Raw genomic sequence first — 22950 nt, 5'->3', positions numbered from 1 at the left:
TGCGTGGGTTCTCTCCGGGTACTCCGGCTTCCTCCCACAGTCCAAAAACATGACTGTTAGGTTAATTGGCTTCTCTAAATTGTCCTTAGGTATGAGTGTGTGCATGAATGGTTGTTTGTCCTGTCTGTCTCTGTGTTGCCCTGCGACAGACTGGCAACCTGTCCAGGGTGTACCCCGCCTCTCGCCCAGTGAACGTTGGAGATAGGCACCAGCAACCCCCGCGACACCATGAGGGATTAAGTGGGTCAGAAAATGGATGGATGGAATTATGACCTAAACGTGATTCCAATTGTTGCGCTTTGTTTAATGTTGTCGTGTTTTGCTTAATGTTGTTGTATTTTGCTTAATGTCGTTGTGTTTGTCAGTATGTAGTGGTGGGAGGCAGATCCTTCAGCTATCAGGCTCCTCTCCTGTGGAACCAAGTCCCAGTTTTGGTCCGTGAGGCAGACACCCCGTCTACTTTTAAGACTAATCTTAAAACTTTCCTTTGTGACAAAGCTTCTACTCAGAGTGGCTTATGTTACCCTGAGCTACCTCTGTAGTTATGCTGCTATAGGCTTAGGCTGCTGGAGGACATCAGGGTCTATTTCTCTCACTCTGCTGAGTTCTACTGTTCTCCAGTTTTGCATTGCTTGGTGTCATTTCAGCTTTTAACTTTTTGTTCTCTCTCTTTTTTCTTCATAGTAGGTACACCTGGTCTGGCGTTCTGTTAACTGTGACATCATCCAGGCAAGACAGATCACCCGCTATTACCATCTAATGTAGAACAGATTACCGGATCAGTGTGCTTTTTTGTCTGTCTTGTGTCTGCTCTGTCTTCTCTAACCCCTAGTCGGTCGAGGCAGATGAGCGTTCATACTAAGTCTGGTTCTGGTTCTGCTGGTTCTGAAGCTAATGAGGACTAGCTGGATGTCAGAGAAATGCAGAACAATATGAAAGTTTTCATTATTTTGTCTTATAAAGACTGTTGAGAATTCATTATCAAGTGAGCATGTGGGCCCAGACTTTTATGCTACAGCCATGGCTCTAACTGGCTCTTTCTGCTCCAGTGTGTCAGATTGAAAACAGACTATGAGATGCTGAAGGTTTTTATTTCTGAACAAAGTTGTGGTTCTGAAAGCCGGACAGCAAGTAGCTTCTTGTCCGCGGCACCGCCTGAGCAGTTTATCTCCCGAGACCTCTCAGCCTGTTCACCAGCTGCTGCCTCCCAGCTGGAGTAAAGCGCAGGTCTCCTCCCACAACCACAAAGCCCTGCATGCAGGAAACAGATCACAGGGCCAGGCAGGAATCAGTTAAAATGGGGATAAATAGAAGAAGGCTGGGAAAAGATATACAGTTAATAACGAGCAGAAAGACATAATGAAGGTAGGCTTGAAATTTGCAGGAATGTTTAGTAACAGATAGTTATAGATTATAAGAACAAATCTCCATCTGGACCAGATTTTGTTCTTGGAAAACTAAGAATTATCTTTTTATTTTATTTTATTTTGATTTTCATTAATGGTTTCATAAAACTACAAACTGTGTTTTATTGACTCAGGGATCTACACACTATGATAAAATCAGGGTTTGACTTCTCAATATGAGGGAGTTTTTATTTTCTTCATTGACATAAAGCAGTTTAAGGTCAGTGTGAAGGAGAGTATAAGGTCCACATGTTTTTACTGACTCATGTATCCATAGATTAAGGGTTTTAAAGAACATATGAGACTCCGAGTACTTAAACCCCCCACCCCCCCCCCGTTCAGTACCTCCATCCCTCCACCTCTCTTTCACACATGGTGTCTGTCCTCCTCCTCCGCCAACCTGCACCTCTTCAGACTCTCCTGCACATTCTCCCATCTTTTGCTAAAGTTCACAATGTCATCTGCAAATATGGTGATCCATGGGGATTGCTGACCTGATCTATGATGTAACCATATGCCCCTCTTACCTCACCTTGTCTCACATTAACGTCACATCAGTAGCGCTCTTACTCACTCTGAAACTAAGCTGATCGCTGCCTTTGACTTTCTGAATGTAGCTGTGACAAAACTCATGGTTTGGGCCATAAAATCTATTCTTCTGTTTCCATCTCTAGTCTGATATAAATGCATTAATAATTAGCTGGGTGGGTGATGCTCCAGGAAGTGATGTGCCTTATTTTCTGGTCATGTGACTAACCACAGGAAGTGCTGCTGTCTCCTCTGCAGTGATTAACAGAACCAATGATGCTGAGCTGATGCAGCAGTATGCATTTTAACCATCTGAACATGTTTTAACCTCAGAATGTAGCTACTGAACCAACAGCTTTAACTGTATTAAAGCTGTAAATTAAATCACACTGGATCTAAACGTTTGCTCTCTGATTCAGGAATCGTTCTGACCCAGAGATGTGAATATTTAAATAAAATGTTAAAGGAGTCTGGATAATAATAAATCTGTATTAAACGAGCAGCTCAATGTCCAATAAAAAGAGATCAATGTTCTAGAGAGACTCACATTTTGATATTGGATGTTTCCCTGGGTGAAGTTCATGCCTTCAGGAAAAGGAATCTTCACTCCATCACCAAACCAACCTGCACACAGTTCATGCTGTCAGTATGATCGCCATCTGAATTAATTGAAGGGGCAGCACAGTGACGCAGTGGTAACACTGTTGCCTTGCAGCAAGAAGATCCTGGGTTCAAGTCCTTTCTGCATGGAGTCTGCATGCTCTCCCTGTGCATGCATGAGTTCTCTCTGGGTATTCCGGCTTCCTCCCACAGTCCAAAAACCTGACTTTTAGGTTAATTGGACTTTCCTTAGGTGTGAGTGTGTGTGAGAATGGTTGTTTGTCCTGTTTGTCTTTGTGCTGCCCTGCAACTGACTGGCGACCTGTCCAGGGTTTACCCCGCCCATATACAGCTGGAGATAGGCACCTCTAACCCTAGCTAGCAGCTCTTTGGGAACAGTTGCCGTTAAAAAAATATATATATTCTGTCTGTTAAACTGTCACCTTCGGGGTTTTCTAGAGATTCCGGTAAAGAAATAGCAACAGGTGGTGTGTTTGTGACTGGCTGCTGGTAACAAAGAGCCCAAAGAGAAATGTAATGCTGGGTAAGAACAGTGTTGACCCAGTACATGTTCAAAGGTTCAGGAGCCTTATTGTGATGGAGTCAGTCTTGATCAGAGTCAAGTGATATAGAAACCATGGACTGCACTAAACATTTTTGGAGCACAGCAAAATTCCAAAGTAAAACCCTGGAAGATCTTCTGGAAGCTTAAAGAACGGTTGGTCCAGACCTTAGATGGTTCCAGGAAAGCCCGGATCACAGGAAGGAAATAGGATTAATAGGAACTAACCTGCCCAACCAGATGGGTTTAAATGTTACCACAGCCTGGAGGATTGAACCCGGACTCTAAGTCTGAAAACTTTTTGTGTTGATCTCCTGATGGTGGATCTCTGCTGGTCAGCCTGAGTGTCTGTTTTTCATCAGCTCACCTGTCAGGAACTCTGTGGCTTTGTTGTTCAGCAGACTGTTCAGAGGTGCCACCTGTTCAGCAGCAACACACAAAGTTCATTATTTAGCAATCACCGCAGGGAGGTCAAAGGTCATGGTAGCTGACAGATGAAGGAAAAGTATTTTCTTACCAAAAACCTCGTGAAAACATTGCTGGTTTGAAGTTGGCAGCTGAAAGGGAGAAGAAACCAAAAGCTTCATGTCTGAACACTCCAAGAACCCATCCTGTTCACGTGTGTTTCCAAACCTGACATCTCCAGAAAGCAAAGTAAGACGAGTTCCCTGAACAGTAACCTTTATTCTGGTGGGGCAGACCTGCAGCAGACATGGAGATCAGTGAGAGGAAGGAAGACCTCGGTGGTCCACCTGGAGCTCCTCTGTGGGTCTGTTTACCGCGGATAAGGAGAAGACGGTGTTGGGCGTTCCGCTTCCTTTGGAAATGACCGCCATTTTTATTCTCATGTTGAAGATGAAACCATCCTGCTGGGTGATGCTGATGGTGGGCGCCTCGGTGAGTCCCACGTTAGCTTCAAGGGCTTCTCTCAGGTTCAACGGTTGCTGTGAAAACAGCCTAATGGTTCAGTCTTGCCTTCAGAAGATCCGGTTCTAAACAGCAGCTTTTGTAAAGATATTTTACTTTTGGTATAAATCTGATTCCACTTACGGTGAAAACCTGCTTGATCCTTAAAAGGGCCTGTGCAACCCTCGAGTTTATCTGGCGTAAAAGACAAAGGCTTCTTCAGTCTCAAATAGGAAAACCATATAATCTTTAAAAACCCTGTTGCAGAGTTTCCTCTGCTGAGGTCTCAACATGACAAGATAACGGAGCTTCTTCCCACCGCGCTTAAAGCTTTCTCAATAATTCCTGCTTCGTAGAGCGATCTGGATGCAGAGTTGAAGAAAAACTCAGAGATGCCCACATAAGCCATCAGGGCGTCCTCCGTGAAAAGTGGCTCCACGGCATCACCAACCACTGGAGGAGGCTGCGGCTGCCTGTACGCCTGGCCCTGGCAAAGAAAATATTTTCTAATCAGGAAACTAACAGAAGGACTCAGGAATGGCAGGTCAGCTGACTGTCCAGTCAGCTCTGTCTCATTTTTACCCAAACAGACATGGAAGTAAATATCTTACTTTTATTAAAAAGTGAAAGAGAAGTGTTAACACGCTATTGTTTAGTTAGTGGGTTAAACAGAAAAAACGCACAAATGTTCAAATAATACTGAATAAAGTAATAAAGTAGTTTTAAGTTATTGGTCGTACTATTACACTCCTTTTTAAGAAGGGAGAACTGTTGTTATTTTATTTTATTAAGAGTCCCACTCATGCAGAGCACCTCAAGGCTCAATGCTTGGCCTTTTCGTTGATCCATCCATTCCCTTAGCTCTTAGCAGTAATGACTTTATGAGATTCTTCATAAATAAAATTGATTCCATTAAAATAAAATTATTGGCATTCTCCCAAACATGATTACCTCGTCCTCAGTAAGTGAGGCAGTGTTGGAGGAATCTTTAGAATCTGCGCAGTGTTTGAACTGTTTAGAAACAGTAGAGCTTTCTGAGCCATTTAAAATTTTAGCTTCATCTAAACCTTCTACCTGTATGTTAGACCCGATCCCAACCAAGTTGTTTCAAGAGATATTCCCTCTGATCTCTGGCACTATTTTAGACATGATTAATCTATCCTTAGTAAATGGATATGTACCACAGGCTTTTAAAGTAGGTGTTATTAAACCTTTACTTAAGAAACCATCTCTTGATCAAGATGAGTTAGTAAATTACAGACCTATATCTAATCTTCTATTCTTATCTAATATTCTTGAGAAAGTAGTTGCTAATCAACTTTGTGAACATTTACAAAGTAATTACCTACTTGAGGAGTTTCAGTCAGGCTTCAGAGCTCATCATAGCACTGAAACAGCTCTGGTGAACGTCACTAATGATATTCCATGGCCTCAGATAATGGACTTGTGTCTATACTTGTCCTGTTAGCTCTCAGTGCTGCATTTGATACAGTTGATCACAATATTCTCCTACAAAGATTTGAGCATACTGTAGGGATTAAGGGAAAAGCATTAGGCTGATTTAAATCTGATCTGTCAGACAGATTCCAGTTTGTTCATGTTAATAATAAATCTTCCTCAAACTCTAGGGTCACCTGTGGAGTACCACAGGGTTCAGTCCTTGGACCAATTCTCTTTACTATGTATATGCTTCCGATCTGCAAAATTATCAGACAGCATGGAATTAATTTCCACTGTTATGCTGATGACACTCAGATATATTTATCCATAAATCCTGATGAATCCAATCAATTACTTCAACTGCAGTCATGTCTTGATGACATCAAAAGCTGGATGACTTCATAATTTCCTGCATCTACATTCTGACAAGACAGAAGTTGTAATTTTTGGACAAGAGTCCTCAAAAAATAAACTTTTTAATCAACCACTTAATCTGGATGGCATTATCTTGGCCTCTGGTAATAAAGTCAAAACTCTTGGTGTTATTTTTTTACCAAGACATGTCATTTAAATCCCATATTAAACAGGTTTCCAGAGTTTCCTTTTACCATCTCAGGAATATCGGCAAAATTAGAAACATTCTGTCCAGGAGTGATGCTGAAAAACTAGTCCATGCATTTTTTACTTCAAGGCTGGACTATTGTAATTCTTCACTATCAGGAAGTCCACAAAATGCAGTTCAAAGCCTTCAGCTGATCCAAAATGCTGCAGGAAGAGTTCTGATGAAAATCAACAAGCGGGATCATATTTCTCCAATTTCAGCTTCCCTTCTTTGGCTTCCTGTGAAATCAAGAATAGAATTTAAAATTTTCCTTCTATTTTTTAAAGCCCTTAATAATCAAGCTCCATCATATATCAGAGCTCTGATTACCCCGTATGTTCCTAACAGAGCACTTCGCTCTCAGACTGCAGGTCTGCTGGTGGTTCCTAGAGTCTCTAAAAGTAGAATGGGAGGCAGATCCTTCAGCTATCAGGCTCCTCTCCTGTGGAACCAAGTCCCAGTTTTGGTCCGTGAGGCAGACACCCCGTCTACTTTTAAGACTAATCTTAAAACTTTCCTTTGTGACAAAGCTTCTACTCAGACTGGCTCATGTTACCCTGAGCTACCTCTATAGTTATGCTGCTATAGGCTTAGGCTGCTGGAGGACATCAGGGTCTATTTCTCTCACTCTGCTGAGTTCTACTGTTCTCCAGTTTTGCATTGCATTGTATTGAAATTGTCTTGTGTGTCTTCTCTGTCTTCTGTAACCCCCAGTCGGTCGAGGCAGATAACCGTTCATACTGAGCGCGGTTCTGCTGGAGGTTTTACCTTCCCGTAAATGGGGAGTTTTTCTTTCCACTGTCGCTTCATGCTTGCTCAGTATGAGGGATTGCTGCAAAGCCATGGACAATGCAGAAGACTCTCCCTGTGGCTCTACGCTTCTTCAGGAGGGAATGCTGCTTGTCAATACTTTGATGCAATCAACTGGTTCCCCTATATAGGAAAGTTTTTACCAATCTGTATAATCTGATTGAATTTGACTTTGTAAAGTGCCTTGAGATTACATGTTTTATGAATTACCGCTATATAAATAAAATTTAATTTAATTTAATTTAATTTAATTCCTCTTCTCTCTTTACCTGTCCCTCAGGAGTCAGTTATAATAAATCAGTGTTTAGCCTTCTCTTTTAGGCAAAAGACAGTCAGACTTTTATGACACTAAAATAGTTGCTCTACAAATAAACTTCTCAAAAGTTCCTGTTGCCATTGATGTCACTAACATCAGTGTTGACCTTAAAGTCAGTATCTGACACTGTTACGCAGACCTGAGTGTAAGATCTGAGAATAATCTTAACTTTGATGCTCAGTTAAAATCTGTGGTCCAGTCCAGTTATTTCAAACTGAGACAGCTGACTAAAGATTTTTTATTTATGCCTTAATTACAACTTGCTTAGATTCCTGCACTGCACTTTAATTTGGGCATAACAAAACTCTTGTGGCTTTACTGCAGCTGGTCCAAAATGCTGCTGCTCTTCTTTTAGCTGCTAACAGAAAATAAGAGCACATTTCTCCAGTTTTAGAGAAACTAATTCATTGGGTACTGGTTCACATTTGGATTAATTAAAAATTTTTGTATTTGTTTTTAAATATCTTCATGGCTTTGCTTTCCAGTACGTGTCAGACCTGCTTCATCTGCACGCTCCCTCTCCTTTGCTCAGGTTGGCGGACTGGTTTTTATTAGTCATCCGAAATACAAAGAGGGCAGAGAGGTAACCACACTTTCTGTGCCTTTGCACAAAACTCTGGATTCAAGTAGCTTTACATATCAGGCAGGCCATTTCACTTTCTGTATTTAATATGCCTTTAAAACAAAGTTTGAGATGTTAGCTTTTGAAGTTTTTATTGTTTGTTTTTTCGTAGATCTGCATCTTATTTTATATTTTGCTGACATTAACTTTTTATTCTGTTTCGAATTACTAGTTTTTCGATTGTACAACTAATGTTGAGCTGAGAATACTATTAGTTTTTAAAAAGGGGGAAATATTGTTGTATTGCTAGCAGAAGTTCTTCAAAAATAGCTCAACACAATTTTCTTCCCCTGACTTTTTTAAGCAAATATTGCAGTTGATCATAAAAGGCACAATATGAATTATCACATTCAAATCCAGGAAAGAAAAAAGTTGAATGTAATTTTTGTCTCACTTTGAAAGACATGTCCAGGGCCGTGGTGGTCACTCGGATGTCTCTGGTTAGGGAATAGTCAAAGCTGATGCCAGCATCTGGGAGGACATTTGCTACCATCGGAATTGTTTTCAGCTTCTTGTTGACTAAATCTGGGCCGAGCCTCCTGAATACGGGGCAGAACTGTAACCAGAGAGGGCAGAGAGATTAACCATCCTACGGCTGGATAAATATGAGCTGCTTTACAAAGAATTCAGGTTTATCACATCTGGTTAGTAAGCAATGCAATTTATTAATAACTTTAATGTGTGATGACAATTAATCGGCAATCAGGTTCAGACTGAAGGAAACAAACCATTTTGGAGACAAAATGGGCCAGAATTCTCTGAGCTGTCTCTTCAAAAATTCTGGGAAGAAAACAGGTTTCAGTACTTTCACAGAGTTAGAATCTACAGCCTGATTTAGTCCAGGTGTCGGTTACCTTGGTATTCCTGTGCCACTAAATCCCATTCGGTCGGCTGAAGCCTGGCAGGTCCTCATGTCAGCTGCCAGTCGTCTGTCCTTGTTTCTGGTCAGACCAACCTCCATCGTGGCGGTCACACCAGCCAGGACGAATGCCAAGGATCTTTTTAACTGACTGTGGAACCAGAAACGGACAACTTTACTTATGAGGATCAGGAACGTGGTCAAAGCTTTCTGAAATCAGATGGGTCTGCTTTGGCTCTTGCAGCTTAAAGTGAAAGACAGAAAACTCAGAGGACTGAAAAGATTTCTTGGATGGGCCATCACATCATTGATCAGATTATCTAAAAACATAATTAATTCTGTTCATTTACTGATGGTTCCCCACCAATTTGGACCTGAGAAACTGGACCGAACCGGACTGAGTGCTTACATGAAAGGCAAAAGAAAGGTGCTGTCAAAGTTTATGGTGAAGCCAAAGTTCTTGATCACGAACTTGAAGCCGTAGTTTTCCACCAAGCGAAGACTGGCTTGATTGACGTTGACGTGGGTCACCCTCACACTGAACACAGAGAAGAAACTTTGATGCATTTCATGTTTAGGATGTTCACTCACTGAGCTTCATGGAGAACCAACCAGAACCTGAAGCTCCCTACTCATCCTTATTGTTAGGAGAACCACTGATGAAGGGCTGCTCACAGTCAGGCCTGAAGTTCATGCCCAGGTTTAACAAAGTCTGGAACTGATCGCACTGATTGGTCCATGTGAGTTGGGCTTTAAATGTAGACTCCAAAGTCAGTTTTCAGATAATTTTCACTGAGGACTCTTGTTCTAGATTGCTATCCAGTAATCTAGAACCAGACCAGCAAGACTCTTGAACTGGAAACAGCAGATTTTTAAATAATACTGTGGTCATCTGCAATTAGACTTGAATCAGACTCTGGTTAGTGAAATGGGGTCAGACTTTGTGTCAGTGGGTGTTTAGTTGAGATCTTCTCTTACTTGCTGACTTTCCAGTTCAAAAACTGAAAGCTTTTAAACTTTGTTTTAGCCACTTGCTCCTGAAACATGTCCCGGGCTTCATCTCTCACTGTGGAAACACAAACAACTTCATGGCATCACAGAAACTCCAGATACCGGGTCAACAAGCAAAGCTTCCAGCTCCATTTCCATGTTCAGACTCAAGGTAACAGATATCTTACACATGTTTAGGGCGCGGTTGGTGATCCGGATTTTAAGGGCTGCGGGATCGACGGCACTGGCAGGGAAAAACACGAAGATGATGAAGAGGAGGGAGCACATACAGGAAGCCATCCTGATTGCACCTGTGAAGTTAGAAGACAATTTATTTTCAGAGAATTAGAAGCGACATCTAGAATCATTTTGGGATTCTGGTCATCACTGTTCCACATCTGGGTCTGTTTTTTGGAGTTACTCCTACTTTTTTCCTGGATCAACGTCGGCTGGTTTCTGGTCAGGCTGAGGAAGAGAAACTGATGTTTCTGAGATGAATCGAGACTGATCGGTATCCACGGAGATGGACGTCTGCAGCCGCTGATCTGAACCCCCACAGACCCACAGTGTGGGTTTTATACTCTGGATTCTGCAGTTTCATCACAGAGTTGACTGGAAGAGGACGTGATGTTGTATTTTTTCGTTCCTCTGAGCTTGTCAGAGGTTCCTCCAACCAGCAGGGAGGTTTCAAAATACGGCAGAGTAGCAGGTGTTCCCACGACTCATACAGAAACAGAAAAAAACTGTTAGATAAGTCACAAATAACATAAATATGAACTGTTTTAAGTCGAAAGGAACTTTTACCATCTGTTAGCTCATCCATGATCAATTTGCTTATTATGTGCTTGATTCATCATTATGTGAACAAAAGTGCTAATAATCTGATGACAGCTCTGAGGACAGTTCCTCAGTCTTATTTAGAAAAGAACTTACTCTATCTCCAGCACTCAAACACTTCTCTCTCTCAGTTAATCAGATTACTAGAATCTTTCTCAAAAGTCTCAGATTACTCTATAAATTGGTCTAAATCTACAGTACTGCCAATTAACTGCTCTTTACAGAACCCCCTAGATTTATAACTGCAGTCAGGGAGTATTACATATTTGGGTAAATTACTGTCACCTAAATTGGTGGATTTAACAAAACTTAACCACATCCCTCTTTTAAAGAAGATAGAAGAGGGTCTTGACAGATGGAAAGCGCTACAAGTTTAATTTATGGGAAGGGTTGCTTCACTTTTCATAGATTAAATATACACTATGGTATTAATAAAAAACAAATTCTTAGAATATCAACAAATTAAATCTATAATAAAAAAAAATAATTCAAACTCATCAAAGGTGCTTTACAAATTCTGACTGTTCACCTGCTTCCTTCCGGATCAAGATTGGGGTCAGGGCCAGAGCAAGGACCGAATAGGTCGGGTTGTGGTGGTCCCCACCTTCCCCTAACCATCTTGATGTTGGGGTTAGCCTCCCAGGTCCAGGGGCTGAATACCCATCTGGGATGCCGGTGCCTGGACCTGGGAGTATAGGATGTATGTGGTGAGTACGAGTGTGTGTACTGCCTCCCCTTTATTTGTTTAGTTTGTTTTTTGTGATAGGATTGTTCGCAGGGGCACTAGAGTGGGAATGTGTGAATGTGATTGTGTGCGTGGTTTTCTGTTTGTCTATTCGTCAGGTTGGGTGTGTACTGCCCCCTCTCCTGGGACATCTCAGGTCTCCACTGAGTAAGAATCAGAATCAGATATACTATAATAATCCCAGAAGGAAATTGCTGTTTCAGTACTATCACCATAACATAAACATCCCAAACATTTCAAGGGGGAGACGGTTCACTGAGGCCGTGCTGCCAAGGACACTACTGTGTCCACAAGGCGCTGCCCTTGGATCTGTTGAAGGAAGATTACAACAACATGGGGGAAGTGGAGGGAGAAAAAAACAACAGATGCTTGACAATTTATGCTCTCACGAATAAAGAGTGAAGCATCCGACAAAAAACCTCATTGCACCAGAAGCTCAAATAACACAAGACACATATATGCAGAAGGTCAACATTTGAGACAGGTCGGGTGCAGTTCATCTGTATTTGTGAGCATCAGTTATGAGTGTGTGTATGGGTGAAAATGTTTATATTTCCGTGGAGCTCTCCAGAGGCCATTTGTCCTTGGTCTTATCTGGCAGCCAACAGTTCAGAAAAACATCCACCGATGTCAGCAGGGAAGGTGGGGGTGGGGGGCAAGGGATTTTTGCGATGTCGCCATAACAACTCAGGGGAGAATTTGATAGTGGGAAGTCTGATTTGAAAAAAAAATGAATTTATTATGAGAAACAAGCTGAACCAACTTTTCCTTTAGCTTTAGAGTTCTTTCGTCGCTTTCTCCTGGATCCAATATTCCAATCGATGGGCTAGTTAACGTTCACACTTCCAGGTTTTATCCCATCTCACCTCTGTGTATTACCACTGCAGTCAGCTTATCAAGCTTACAGTTCTGTTCATTCAACGCCTTAGCGATCACGTCGACTGCTGCCGGCAGTCTGATCAGGGCCATGTTGACCGGCAGCAGCTTCTGAAGGTGCTGATACATTAAATATCCTCCGAGACCAAAAAAAGGAATCCAAGTATCATAAATCCAAATAAGTAGACATCTTCGACGTCCTCAACAGAAAGAATTGAGAGGCACACCGTGGACCATTTCTCCTACGGGTCTAAGATGTATCCCACAAAAAAAGTTCCGTCGCGACAGGCACACTCCCCGGTCCTTTGCTTTCCAGTTGAAAAAATTTGATCAATAGCGTTGAGAGATCAGCTGACGAGATTCATAATTTCCTTAGAGCTTTCGGTTGCTATGAAGAAATGGCACAAAAGACGCAAAACGAAGCAAACAGCAGGAGAGGGGGGGCAGGGTAATAGTAGATAAGGAGCTCTAGAGAGCTGAAGAAAAACCGACGGACCTCGAAGAGAGACAGAACAGATTGCGTGTGGAACCCATCGCCCCGTCCACCTCTCCTCTGTTGGCTGGCGTCTTGGTGCTCCTCTGGGGTTGGTGCTTGGGCGGGGCCTGGGCCCTTGTGGCTCTGTTGGGGGCCCCCCGGGGGGTGGGGGGACAGGGCGCCCCTGGGTGTCAGGTTCCTCGGGCCCAAGGCTGGATCCGCTCTGGTATAGCTGACTGCCATCGGAGCCCATGGGCTTGGCCAAGCAGCTTCAGCATTGTTGCTGTTGGGGAGTATCTTGGGGCCCATCTCTGCTCTTACCTCAGATGGGGGAGGCAACTTTCCCTGTGTTGCCCCACCCCCACCTCCCCTTTTTCTCCTGGCGTATGCCTCGGTGCTCTGGGGAGGTGGGGTGGGGGGGGGGGGGCTTTGGCTCCTCACAACCTCTATTGAGCATTTAACCTTACAGACACAAGTGCAGTCTCACAAAGATCTACAGGTGTAAAGATTCACTTCTATACAGAAAATCCCTGTTATTACCTTCAGCTGTCACTTTCTACATGTCATATTAATTAATCCTGTATATCTTTCAGTGAGGGTATCAAGGCGTCGGTTGTTTGTACCTGTAATACTTTATCAGCTGGTTCTGTTGTTCTTATATATCTCTTTGCAGGTGTAGAAGCAGACTCAGATGATGTTGTATTGTTCTCTCCCATTCCTCTCCTCTTTCTCTTTTAGCATTTTGTCTCATCTATTTCTCTCCTTTTTTCCCTCTTTCACCTTCCCATTTCAGTGTCCATTGAGCATGAAATAGTCCCTGTATAAATTCTAATAAAGCTTCTTGCATATATAAATCTAGCAGAGCAGTATGAGCACTATGGGGAAAGCAGTAAGGCTCCACTTATGAAAGTAAAATCTGTTGTGCTCTTTTTGGCATTAAGACAACAATTCTTAATGGCACACAGCCAGATAGGACACAAAAAAGAAAATAATTTGTCCAATCTGTAGCTTTTCCACAGAAAGTAAGTGATTGAGTATCCTGGAACCTTTGTTTCTGGGCAGAAGACAGGCAGAAGTCTGCAGTAAGTAGCATGTTGTTCCACTTAGCTGGGGTAGAGAGGAAGTTGAGAAGAGCTCCACCTTTGCCACATCCAAAGGCCTTAATTAAGGTCTTTGGGCATCTGATCAGGAGGCCTCCTGGATGTCCCCCTGTTATCCCAAGAAGTCAATGGAGGGAATAAATATCCCTTTTAGCCTGTTGACACGTTGCAATCCTCTAGGAAGAGATGGAGACTGTTGCTAGGAAGAAGGAATCTCTGTGGCTTCATCATGATGGTTTTACCTTCTCAACCTGACCCCAGTCAGTGAAGACAATAGACTGGTGGTTAGAGATGGCTGCATGCTCATCTGTTCTGGAGGTTCTTCCTTCATTCCTGCCAGTAGTGAAGTACCTACAGTAAATGATTTTAGGCAGTCTTTTAAATACTAGACAGAATAATAGTGATCCGCTATTATTATTTGGAATGCTGACGAAGGCTCTGTGGATCCTTCCAGCTGCCCTGTCCCTCACAAGGAACAGAGTTCAAACCTACAGAAACTTCAAATAACTTATTTCTTGGTTGCCTCTGTAACCTTCTTGATATCAACGGAAATATCACAGACACTAATGTGGTTTGAGCATAGAGCAGAAAGCCCCAGTTCAGACTATTACCCGCTGTGGTTTTGCTTCAGGTGTGAGAAAGGAAAAGAGTCGCAGTCACCATGACCAAGATTAAAATCATGTTGAAGTAGCTCTTATTAATGTCTGAGCAAACAGAGAAGCAAATTGATCTTTATCATCAGTGAGAACTGAAGACAGACCTTATCTCCTGCACAGCATCTGTCCTGACAGGATCTTACCAAACAACCGCCAGTGATTCTGCAGCTTTTCTATATAACATGGCTGTTTACTAAGATCAGAAAAGGGAATCAGCATAAATTAATCTAATCCCAGATCTGCTTCTCAGCATCATGATTAGCAGATGAGCTAAGGTTCATCTGAGGAAGCCCCAGAAAGAGCAATCTGCAACCATGAACATACATTCTGATGCATAGCGAACAGCGTTCCTTTGTTCTGCTTCTGATGTGATGGATGAAAACAAGGGCATATGGTTGATTTCAACTTTGGTAGGGACACTATTGGTCCAAAGTTTCATTGGTCTTATGCAATACGCATGCTCCTATTTTTTGATGCTTGACTTGAGCCTCAGGGTGCGTTTTGTATGGTCTAAAGAGAAAAGTAGCATTTCTTGCTACATTTCTACAAATTTTATAAGCGTTAAACACACTAGATGCTGTTTGTCAGTGTTGAAAGCATCACCGGCTCTGATGAATGTTAAATTAGGCCTGATCTCCACTTCGAAAAGGTTTGCATTTGAACTTACCACCAACAGAGACAGACGGTAAATACATGGCTATTTAATCAAATATAGTCAAAATACAGGGGTTGGACAATGAAACTGAAACACCTGGTTTTAGACCACAATAATTTATTAGTATGGCGTAGGGCCTCCTTTTGCGGTCAATACAGCGTCAATTCGTCTTGGGAATGACATATATAAGTCCTGCACAGTGGTCAGAGGGATTTTTTTTCCCCCAGTGTCCTGTCTAGCAATGTGGCAATAGGAATTGATGTCTCAATGCCAGGTACAGCTCGACAGATTTTGCTTTTACAAGTGGAGCGAACAGCTTTCGCCATAGTGCTCCGCTTGATTTATGCTTGTAAATAGCTTTATTGTGATTCCTGCAGGGAGAATTTCAAATTATATGGACACTACAATGGCAGAGTAAAGGAAGAACAAGAAGAAAAAAAGAAAGAGAAGAGGTGAAAGAAAGAAGAGATAAAAGAAAGAGAGTGATAAAACGTTCTCCGTCTGCTCCATCACCTGGAAAGAGAGATGCAAAAAGAACAGCACAACCAACAGACATAAAGCAACAGATACAATCGAATAACACCTTCATGCCATTGCTAAATCATATGTACTATTATTGAAGCTGACATGTGTAAAGTGAAACCTGAAAAAAGAAAGTGAAAGAACAATAAATAAATAAATTACAGGCTTTCTGTATATAAGTGAACACTTAATACCTTGAACCCTGCACCTGTGGGAGTTTGTGAGAGTGCACAAGGGAGGGATTTTAAGCCATTCTTCTTGCAGGATAGTGGCCAGGTCACGACATGATGCTGATGGAGGAAAATGTTTCCCGACTCGCTCCTCCAAAACCCCCCAAAGTGGCTCAATAATTTTTAGATCTGTTGATTGTGCAGGCCATGGGAGATGTTCAACTTCACTTTCATGTTCATCAAACCAATCTTTCACCAGTCTTGCTGTGTGTATTGGTGCATTGTCATCCTGATACACAGCACCTCCTTCAGGATGCAATGTTTGAACCATTGGATGCACATGGTCCTCCAGAATGGTTCGGTAGTCCTTGGCAGTAACGTGCCCATCTAGCACAAGTATGGGGCCAAGGGAATGCTATAATATGGCAGCCAAAACCATCACTGATCCACCCCCATGCTTCACTCTGGGCATGCAACAGTCTAGGTGGTACGCTTCTTTGGGGCTTCTCCACACCGTAACTCTCCCGGATGTGGGGAAAACAGTAAAGGTGGACTCATCAGAGAACAATACATGTTTCAAATTGTCCACAGCCCACGTTTGGCATTGGCACAAGTGACTAAAGGTTTGGCTATAGCAGCACGGCCGTGGATATTCACCCTGTGGAGCTCCCGACGGACAGTTTTGGTGGAAACAGGAGAGTTGAGGTGCACATTTAATTCTGCCGTGATTTGGGGAGCCGTGGTTTTATGTTTTTTGGATACAATCCGGGTTAGCACCCGAACATCCCTTTCAAGACAGTCCACAGTTCCCTGTCCACAGTTAATCCTGTTGGATGTGGTTTGTCCTTCTTGGTGGTATCCTATGGCAAGCCGTTTTAACATAAATTCGGTTTTACCGCCCTTAGATTTGAGATATCTCAAATTGTTTTATGACTAGACGTTTTAGCAATTTAAGATATCTCTAATTACATTCTGACTAGTCGAAATGACATCAGATTTTCCATTGAGTTGTATGGAGACGTCAATTCAAGATATCTCGAATGAATTACTGACTATCTGAAATACCCATTTCAGATATCTACAATTAAATTACGACTAGTCAAAATTACAATTCAAGATATCTTAAATTTAGTTTTGACTAGTCATAATTCTAATTAAAGATATCTCAAATGCCACCATAATTCAAGATATCTTAAATGTATTTTTGGATAGACTAAATGCAGTTTTGAGTAGTAAAAACTAAATTTAAAATATCTTGAATTGACTTGACTTGAATTACAAGTCAAAATTCCTTGTAAGATATCTTGAATTGTAATTTTGACTAGTCAAAATTCCTTTTAAGATATCTCTAAATGAATTAGATATCTCTAAATGAATTAGAGATATATATAATTATTCAGCTTTTACATTTAAGATATCTTAAATTGACACTCTGACTAGTCAAAATGACGTTACTGATATCTTGAATTACGAAACGGCTTGCCATATGTCATCACACATGAACCGGAGGCGTGCGCTTTTGTTATAAGAGGAGCTAAAGGAGGGTGCTGTAATGCCTTGTGCTATCTAGCATGTCAAAATCAAGAGCTAGCTGGCTTTACCATAATTTCCGAAGAGGCAGATAGCTTTACCACAGTATAAAAACTGCATCTGGTTATTAACTGAAGTGGCCCGGTCTGCAGAATATTCATTATTTCCAGCTTGGACATGAGTCGATAGTAGCGCTTTCAGCTAGCCGTTTTTCAGAGTGTGTCGGCAGCAACTAAATCCGAAATTCTTTGCAAAATTCTTAAGCATTCTTCAAGTATACTGTTTTTGCGCTCTCTGCATATCCCATACTGAAAAAGCTCTTTCTATATTGTGGCGTTTTCTTACAATTTTGTCGAAAACTGCCAGCGCCATTGAATGTTCAGGCAATTATTTGGACAGCTTACAGCCAATAAGCGGCTTACACGCAATGTCTTATTTTAGATATCTTAAATTGTAACTGGCTAGTCATAATTACGTTTGAGATATCTTAAATTACAATTACGGATGTGTGACGCTTTCAATGACGAATCCGGTGACGTAATTTGAGATATCTTGAAAGGAATTTTGACTAGTCAAAATATAATTGAAGATATCTTGAATTATTATTATTCCTAGTCAGAAAGTAAATAAAGATATCCTAAATTACCGTTCCGGATAGTCAAAATGTAGTTTTGTCTAGTCAAAATGCATTTTAAGATATTTGGAATTTAATTACGGATAGTTAGACGAAACCGAATTTCTGTTAAAACGGCTTGCCATAGGTATGCTAACATTACCCTGGATACCGTGGCTCTTGATACATCACAAAGACTTGCTGTCTTGGTCACAGATGCGCCAGCAAGACGTGCACCAACAATTTGTCCTCTTTTGAACTCTGGTATGACACGCATAATGTTGTGTGCATTGCAATATTTTGAGCAAAACTGTGCTCTTACCCTGCTAATTGAACCTTCACACTCTGCTCTTATTGGTTTAATGTGCAATTAATGAAGATTGGCCACCAGGCTGGTCCAACTTAGCCATGAAACCTCCCATACTAAAATGAGAGGTGTTTCAGTTTCATTGTCCAACCCCTGTATGTCTGCTGTCTGTAGATTTATCCTGTATTTTCTTTTGAAGATATAGGAATCCGCCATGGTAAACCCCACCTTATTTTTTTATCTAACATACTCATTAAAAAACAAAATGATACATTCAAGGGACTGCAAATACATGTATTGTATTGTATCTCCACTGGAACTAAAAGTGTAATTCAATTCAATTCAATTCAATTTTATTTATATAGCGCCAAATCATGAAAAATGTAATCTCAAGGTACTTTACAAAATCAAGTTCAATCATATTATACAGATTGGGTCAGATTATACAGATTGGTCAAAAATGTCCTATATAAGGAAACCAGTTGATTGCATCAAAGTCCCGACAAGCAGCATTCACTCCTGGGGAAGCATAGAGCCACAGGGAGAGTCGTCTGCATTGTACATGGCATTGCTGCAATCCCTCATACTGAGCAAGCTTGAAGCGACAGTGGGAAGAAAAACTCCCCATTAACGGGAAGGAAAACCTCCAGCAGAACCGGGCTCAGTATGAACGGTCATCTGCCTCGACCGACTGGGGTTACAGAAGACAGAGCAGAGACACAACGAGAGAGACAAAAAAGCACGGAAGCACACATTGATCCAGTAATCTGTTCTACATTAGATGGTAGTAGCGGGTGAGCCATCTTCTCTGGATGATGTCACATCATCCATTTTGACTTGACATACACCTGGTACCTACCTTCATAGTAGGTACCAGGTGTACCTACTATGAAGATAAAAGAGAGAGAACAGAAAGTTAAAGCAGAAATGACAACACAAAATGCATAATTGAAGAACAGTAGAATTCTATAGAGTGAGAAAATTAGATCCTGATATCCTTCAGTAGCCTAAGCCTATAGCAGTAAAACTATAAAGGTAGCTCAGAGTAACATGAGCCACTCTAGTTATAAGCTTTGTCAAAAAGGAAAGTTTTAAGATTAGTCTTAAAAGTAGACAGGGTGTCTGCCTCATGGACCAAAACTGGGACTTGGTTCCACAGGAGAGGAGCCTGATAGCTAAAGGATCTCCCTCCCATTCTACTTTTAGCCGGCAGACCTGCAGTCTGAGAGCGAAGTGCTCTATTAGGAACATATGGGGTAATCAGAGCTTTGATATATGATGGAGCTTGATTATTAAGGGCTTTATACGTTAGAAGAAGAATTTTAAATTCTATTCTTGATTTAACAGGAAGCCCATAAAGGGAAGCTAAAATTGGAGAAATATTTTCATCAGAACTCTTGCTGCAGCATTTTGGATCAGCTGAAGGCTTTGAACTGCATTTTGTGGACTTCCTGATAGTAAAGAATTACAATAGTCCAGCCTTGAAGTAACAAATGCATGGACCAGTTTTTCAGCATCACTCCTGGACAGAATGTTTCTAATTTTGGCGATATTCCGGAGGTGAAAAAAGGAAACTCTGGAAACCTGTTTAATATGGGATTTAAATGACATGTCTTGGTCAAAAATAACACCAAGATTTTTTACTTTATTACCAGAGGCCAGGTTAATGCCACCCAGATTAAGTGATTGGTTAAGAAGTTTATTTTTTGAGGACTCTGGCCCAAAGATTAAAACTTCGGTCTTGTCAGAATTTAGATGCAGGAAATTTAAAGTCATCCAGCTTTTGATGTCATCAAGACATGACTGCAGTCGAAGTAACTGATTGGATTCATCAGGATTTATGGATAAATATAGCTGAGTATCATCAGCATAACAGTGGAAATTAATCCCATGCTGTCTGATAATTTTGCCTATCGGAAGCATATATATAGTAAAGAGAATTGGTCCAAGGACTGAACCCTGTGGTACTCCACAGGTGACCCTAGAGTTTGAGGAAGATTTATTATTAACATGAACAAATTGGAATCTGTCTGACAGATAAGATTTAAACCAGCCTAATGCTTTCCCCTTAATCCCTACAGTATGTTCAAGTCTTTGTAGGAGAATATTGTGATCAACTGTATCAAACGCAGCACTGAGATCTAACAGGACAAGTATAGACACAAGTCCATTAGCTGAGGCCATGAGAATATCATTAGTGACCTTCACCAGAGCTGTTTCAGTGCTATGATGAGCTCTGAAGCCTGACTGAAACTCCTCAAGTAGGTCATTACTTTGTAAATGTTCACATAGTTGATTAGCAACTACTTTCTCAAGAATTTTAGATAAGAAAAGAAGATTAGATATAGGTCTGTAATTTACTAACTCATCTTGATCAAGAGAAGGTTTCTTAAGTAAAGGTTTAATAACAACTACTTTCAAAACCTGTGGTACATATCCATTTACTAAGGATAGATTAATCATGTCTAAAATAGTGCCACTGATCAAAGGGAATATGTCCTTAAACAACTTGGTTGGGATTGGGTCTAACATACAGGTAGATGGTTTAGATGAAGCTAAAATTTTAGATAGCTCAGAAAGCTCTACTGCTTCTAAACAGTTCAAACACTGCGCATATTCTAAAGATTCCTCCAACGCTGCCTCACTTACTGAGGACGAGGTAATCATGTTTGGGAGGATGCCAATTATTTTATTTTTAATGGCATCAATTTTATTTATGAAGAATCCCATAAAATCATCACTACTAAGAGCTAAGGGAATGGATGGATCAACAGAGCTGTGGCTCTGGGTAAGTTTGGCAACTGTACTAAAGAGAAATCTAGGATTATTTTTATTCTCTTCAATTAATGATGAAAAATATGCTGCTCTAACTCTGCGAAGAGTCTTGTTATACAACAATAGTCTGTCCCTCCAGATTAAGTAGGATTCCTCTTGGTGTGTAGAGCGCCATTTTCTCTCCAATTTCCTAACATTGTGCTTCAAGGAACGCAGCTCTGAATTAAACCAAGGAGCCAGCTTCCTGTGAATAATCACCTTCTTTTTCAAGAAAGCTACATTGTCTAATGCAGAACGCAATGAGGAAGTAAGATTGTTAGCAAAGGTATCGATTTGTGAATGGGAAGAAACAGCAATGCTGCCATCTACAGGGCATTTCTGCAATACTGAGGATATTAAAAAGGGGACAGACTCTTTAAGTTTTGATACAGCATTATCCGATAAAAATCTACTATAATGGAACCCTCTTTTGGGGGTGGAGAACTCAGTTAGATTAAACTCAAATGTTATTAAAAAATGATCAGACAGGACAGGGTTGTGAGAGAATACTGTTAATTCTTCACAATCAATGCCATATGTCAGAACAAGGTCTAAAGTATGGAGCCGAGAGTGCGTCGGTTCATGCACATTTTGAGCAAAACCAATTGAATCTAGGATAGTTTTAAAGGCTACACTAAGGTTATCACATTCAGTGTCAACATGGATGTTAAAATCACCCACTATAATAACCTTATCAGTATTTAACACCAAATCAGATAAGAAATCTGACTCATCCAAAAACTGAGTGTAAGGGCCTGGTGGACGATACAAAACAACAAACAGAAGAGGTTTTATTGCTTTGCAGTTTGGATGAGGGAAACTGAGGGTTAAATGTTCAAAAGAACTGTAATTATTAGTTGGCCTGGGACTAATTAATAAATCAGACTGAAAGATAGTTGCCACTCCTCCTCCTCTTCCCACAGATCTGGGAATGTGGAAATTTGAATAACTGGAGGGGGTTGACTCATTTATACTAACGTAGTCCTCTTGTAGCCAGGTTTCTGTGAGACAAAACAAATCAATCTGATTATCAGAAATCAATTAATTAACTAACAAAGTCTTCGGAGGGAGAGACCTTATATTTAATAGACCACATTTAAGTCTTTTATTTTTTGGCTCAAAGTGATCCGTATGGATTTGTATTAGATTTTTATGATTTGTTCCTTTTAGATCTGTTGTGCCAGTTCAGACGTGACAGAAAGCGGGCATCAATTCGGGACGTAACGGACTGCGTTACCCATGATGCAATGTGGTCAAAATGGCCACCAACTCCCATCACGCAACACGGCAAAATGGCCGCCGATCAAGATAAGGTTGCTATGGTGATGGCTATAAAAGCCGATCACACACGAAAATCTTCCTTCTTCCCTGGCTGTTAGCCAACCCGAGAAGACACAGCTGTTTCCGTTGGGGTGATTCCCCGCCACGTGTTCGATTGCTCGCTGGACCGAGATTTTTCGACGCAACGGTTATTCCCTGCTTGTTATAACAGGAGGTCGACTTAAATAAGTACTTTTAAATTCCCTCTGATCAAAAGACTGAGAGACGCCGCATCTCCCAGTGATCGAAGAGGACCCCGCTTTGTCTGGCCAACAAAGCGACTGTTGAACCCGTAGGAAGAAACGAAGGAGCTTTTTCCCCGTGCCGCTGCAGCCTGCGGAAAACTGCGCTCGTCAAGACGCGTCCAGAAAGCCGCACTACTCGGAGCGCTCCGGACCAGCCCCGAGGCATCTCAAAGTAACGGGGTTTTCCCCCTTTTATTTCTGTCTCACCAACAGGGTGTTTAGAAGTGCCTGGGCAGGCGGTAGAACTTTGTAGGTGTTGGTTAATGCTTTTATTCCACGACAAAGTTGGAATTATTTTGCTGAACATTTTCTTTGTATGTGCATGCATTTTACAATTGATTTGCTGTGTTGATTTGTGATCCATCAAGAACCCCGCCGTGGGTTACCGCTTTATTCCTTTCCATCTTCTTCCCTGCTTCCCCCCTCTCTCTCTCTTCGCTTCTTA

The 22950-nt window shown here is 41.4% G+C and overlaps 1 protein-coding gene across 1 annotated transcript; it reads right to left on the bottom strand.

The window, feature by feature from the left end:
- Positions 1-1072: 1072 nt before the first annotated feature.
- Positions 1073-10174, bottom strand: LOC118566351 (phospholipid transfer protein-like). The gene is made up of 15 exons (XM_036148146.1): positions 10068-10174; positions 9829-9951; positions 9629-9716; positions 9060-9188; positions 8646-8801; positions 8520-8571; positions 8186-8347; positions 4322-4489; positions 4147-4197; positions 3876-4040; positions 3730-3797; positions 3614-3653; positions 3464-3515; positions 2482-2558; positions 1073-1251 (listed from the first exon to the last, which is right to left on the bottom strand). The coding sequence occupies exons 2-15, from the start codon at positions 9938-9940 to the stop codon at positions 1165-1167; spliced, it is 1407 nt and encodes a 468-aa protein (XP_036004039.1). The 5' UTR covers positions 9941-9951; positions 10068-10174; the 3' UTR covers positions 1073-1164.
- Between the last annotated feature and the right edge of the window lie 12776 nt (positions 10175-22950).

The sequence above is a fragment of the Fundulus heteroclitus genome, chromosome 16 (genome assembly GCF_011125445.2).
Source record: "Fundulus heteroclitus isolate FHET01 chromosome 16, MU-UCD_Fhet_4.1, whole genome shotgun sequence".
Classification (NCBI taxonomy): domain Eukaryota; kingdom Metazoa; phylum Chordata; class Actinopteri; order Cyprinodontiformes; family Fundulidae; genus Fundulus; species Fundulus heteroclitus.
The sequence above is the reverse complement of the archived record's forward strand: the minus strand, read 5'-3'. Positions and strand labels throughout refer to the sequence as shown.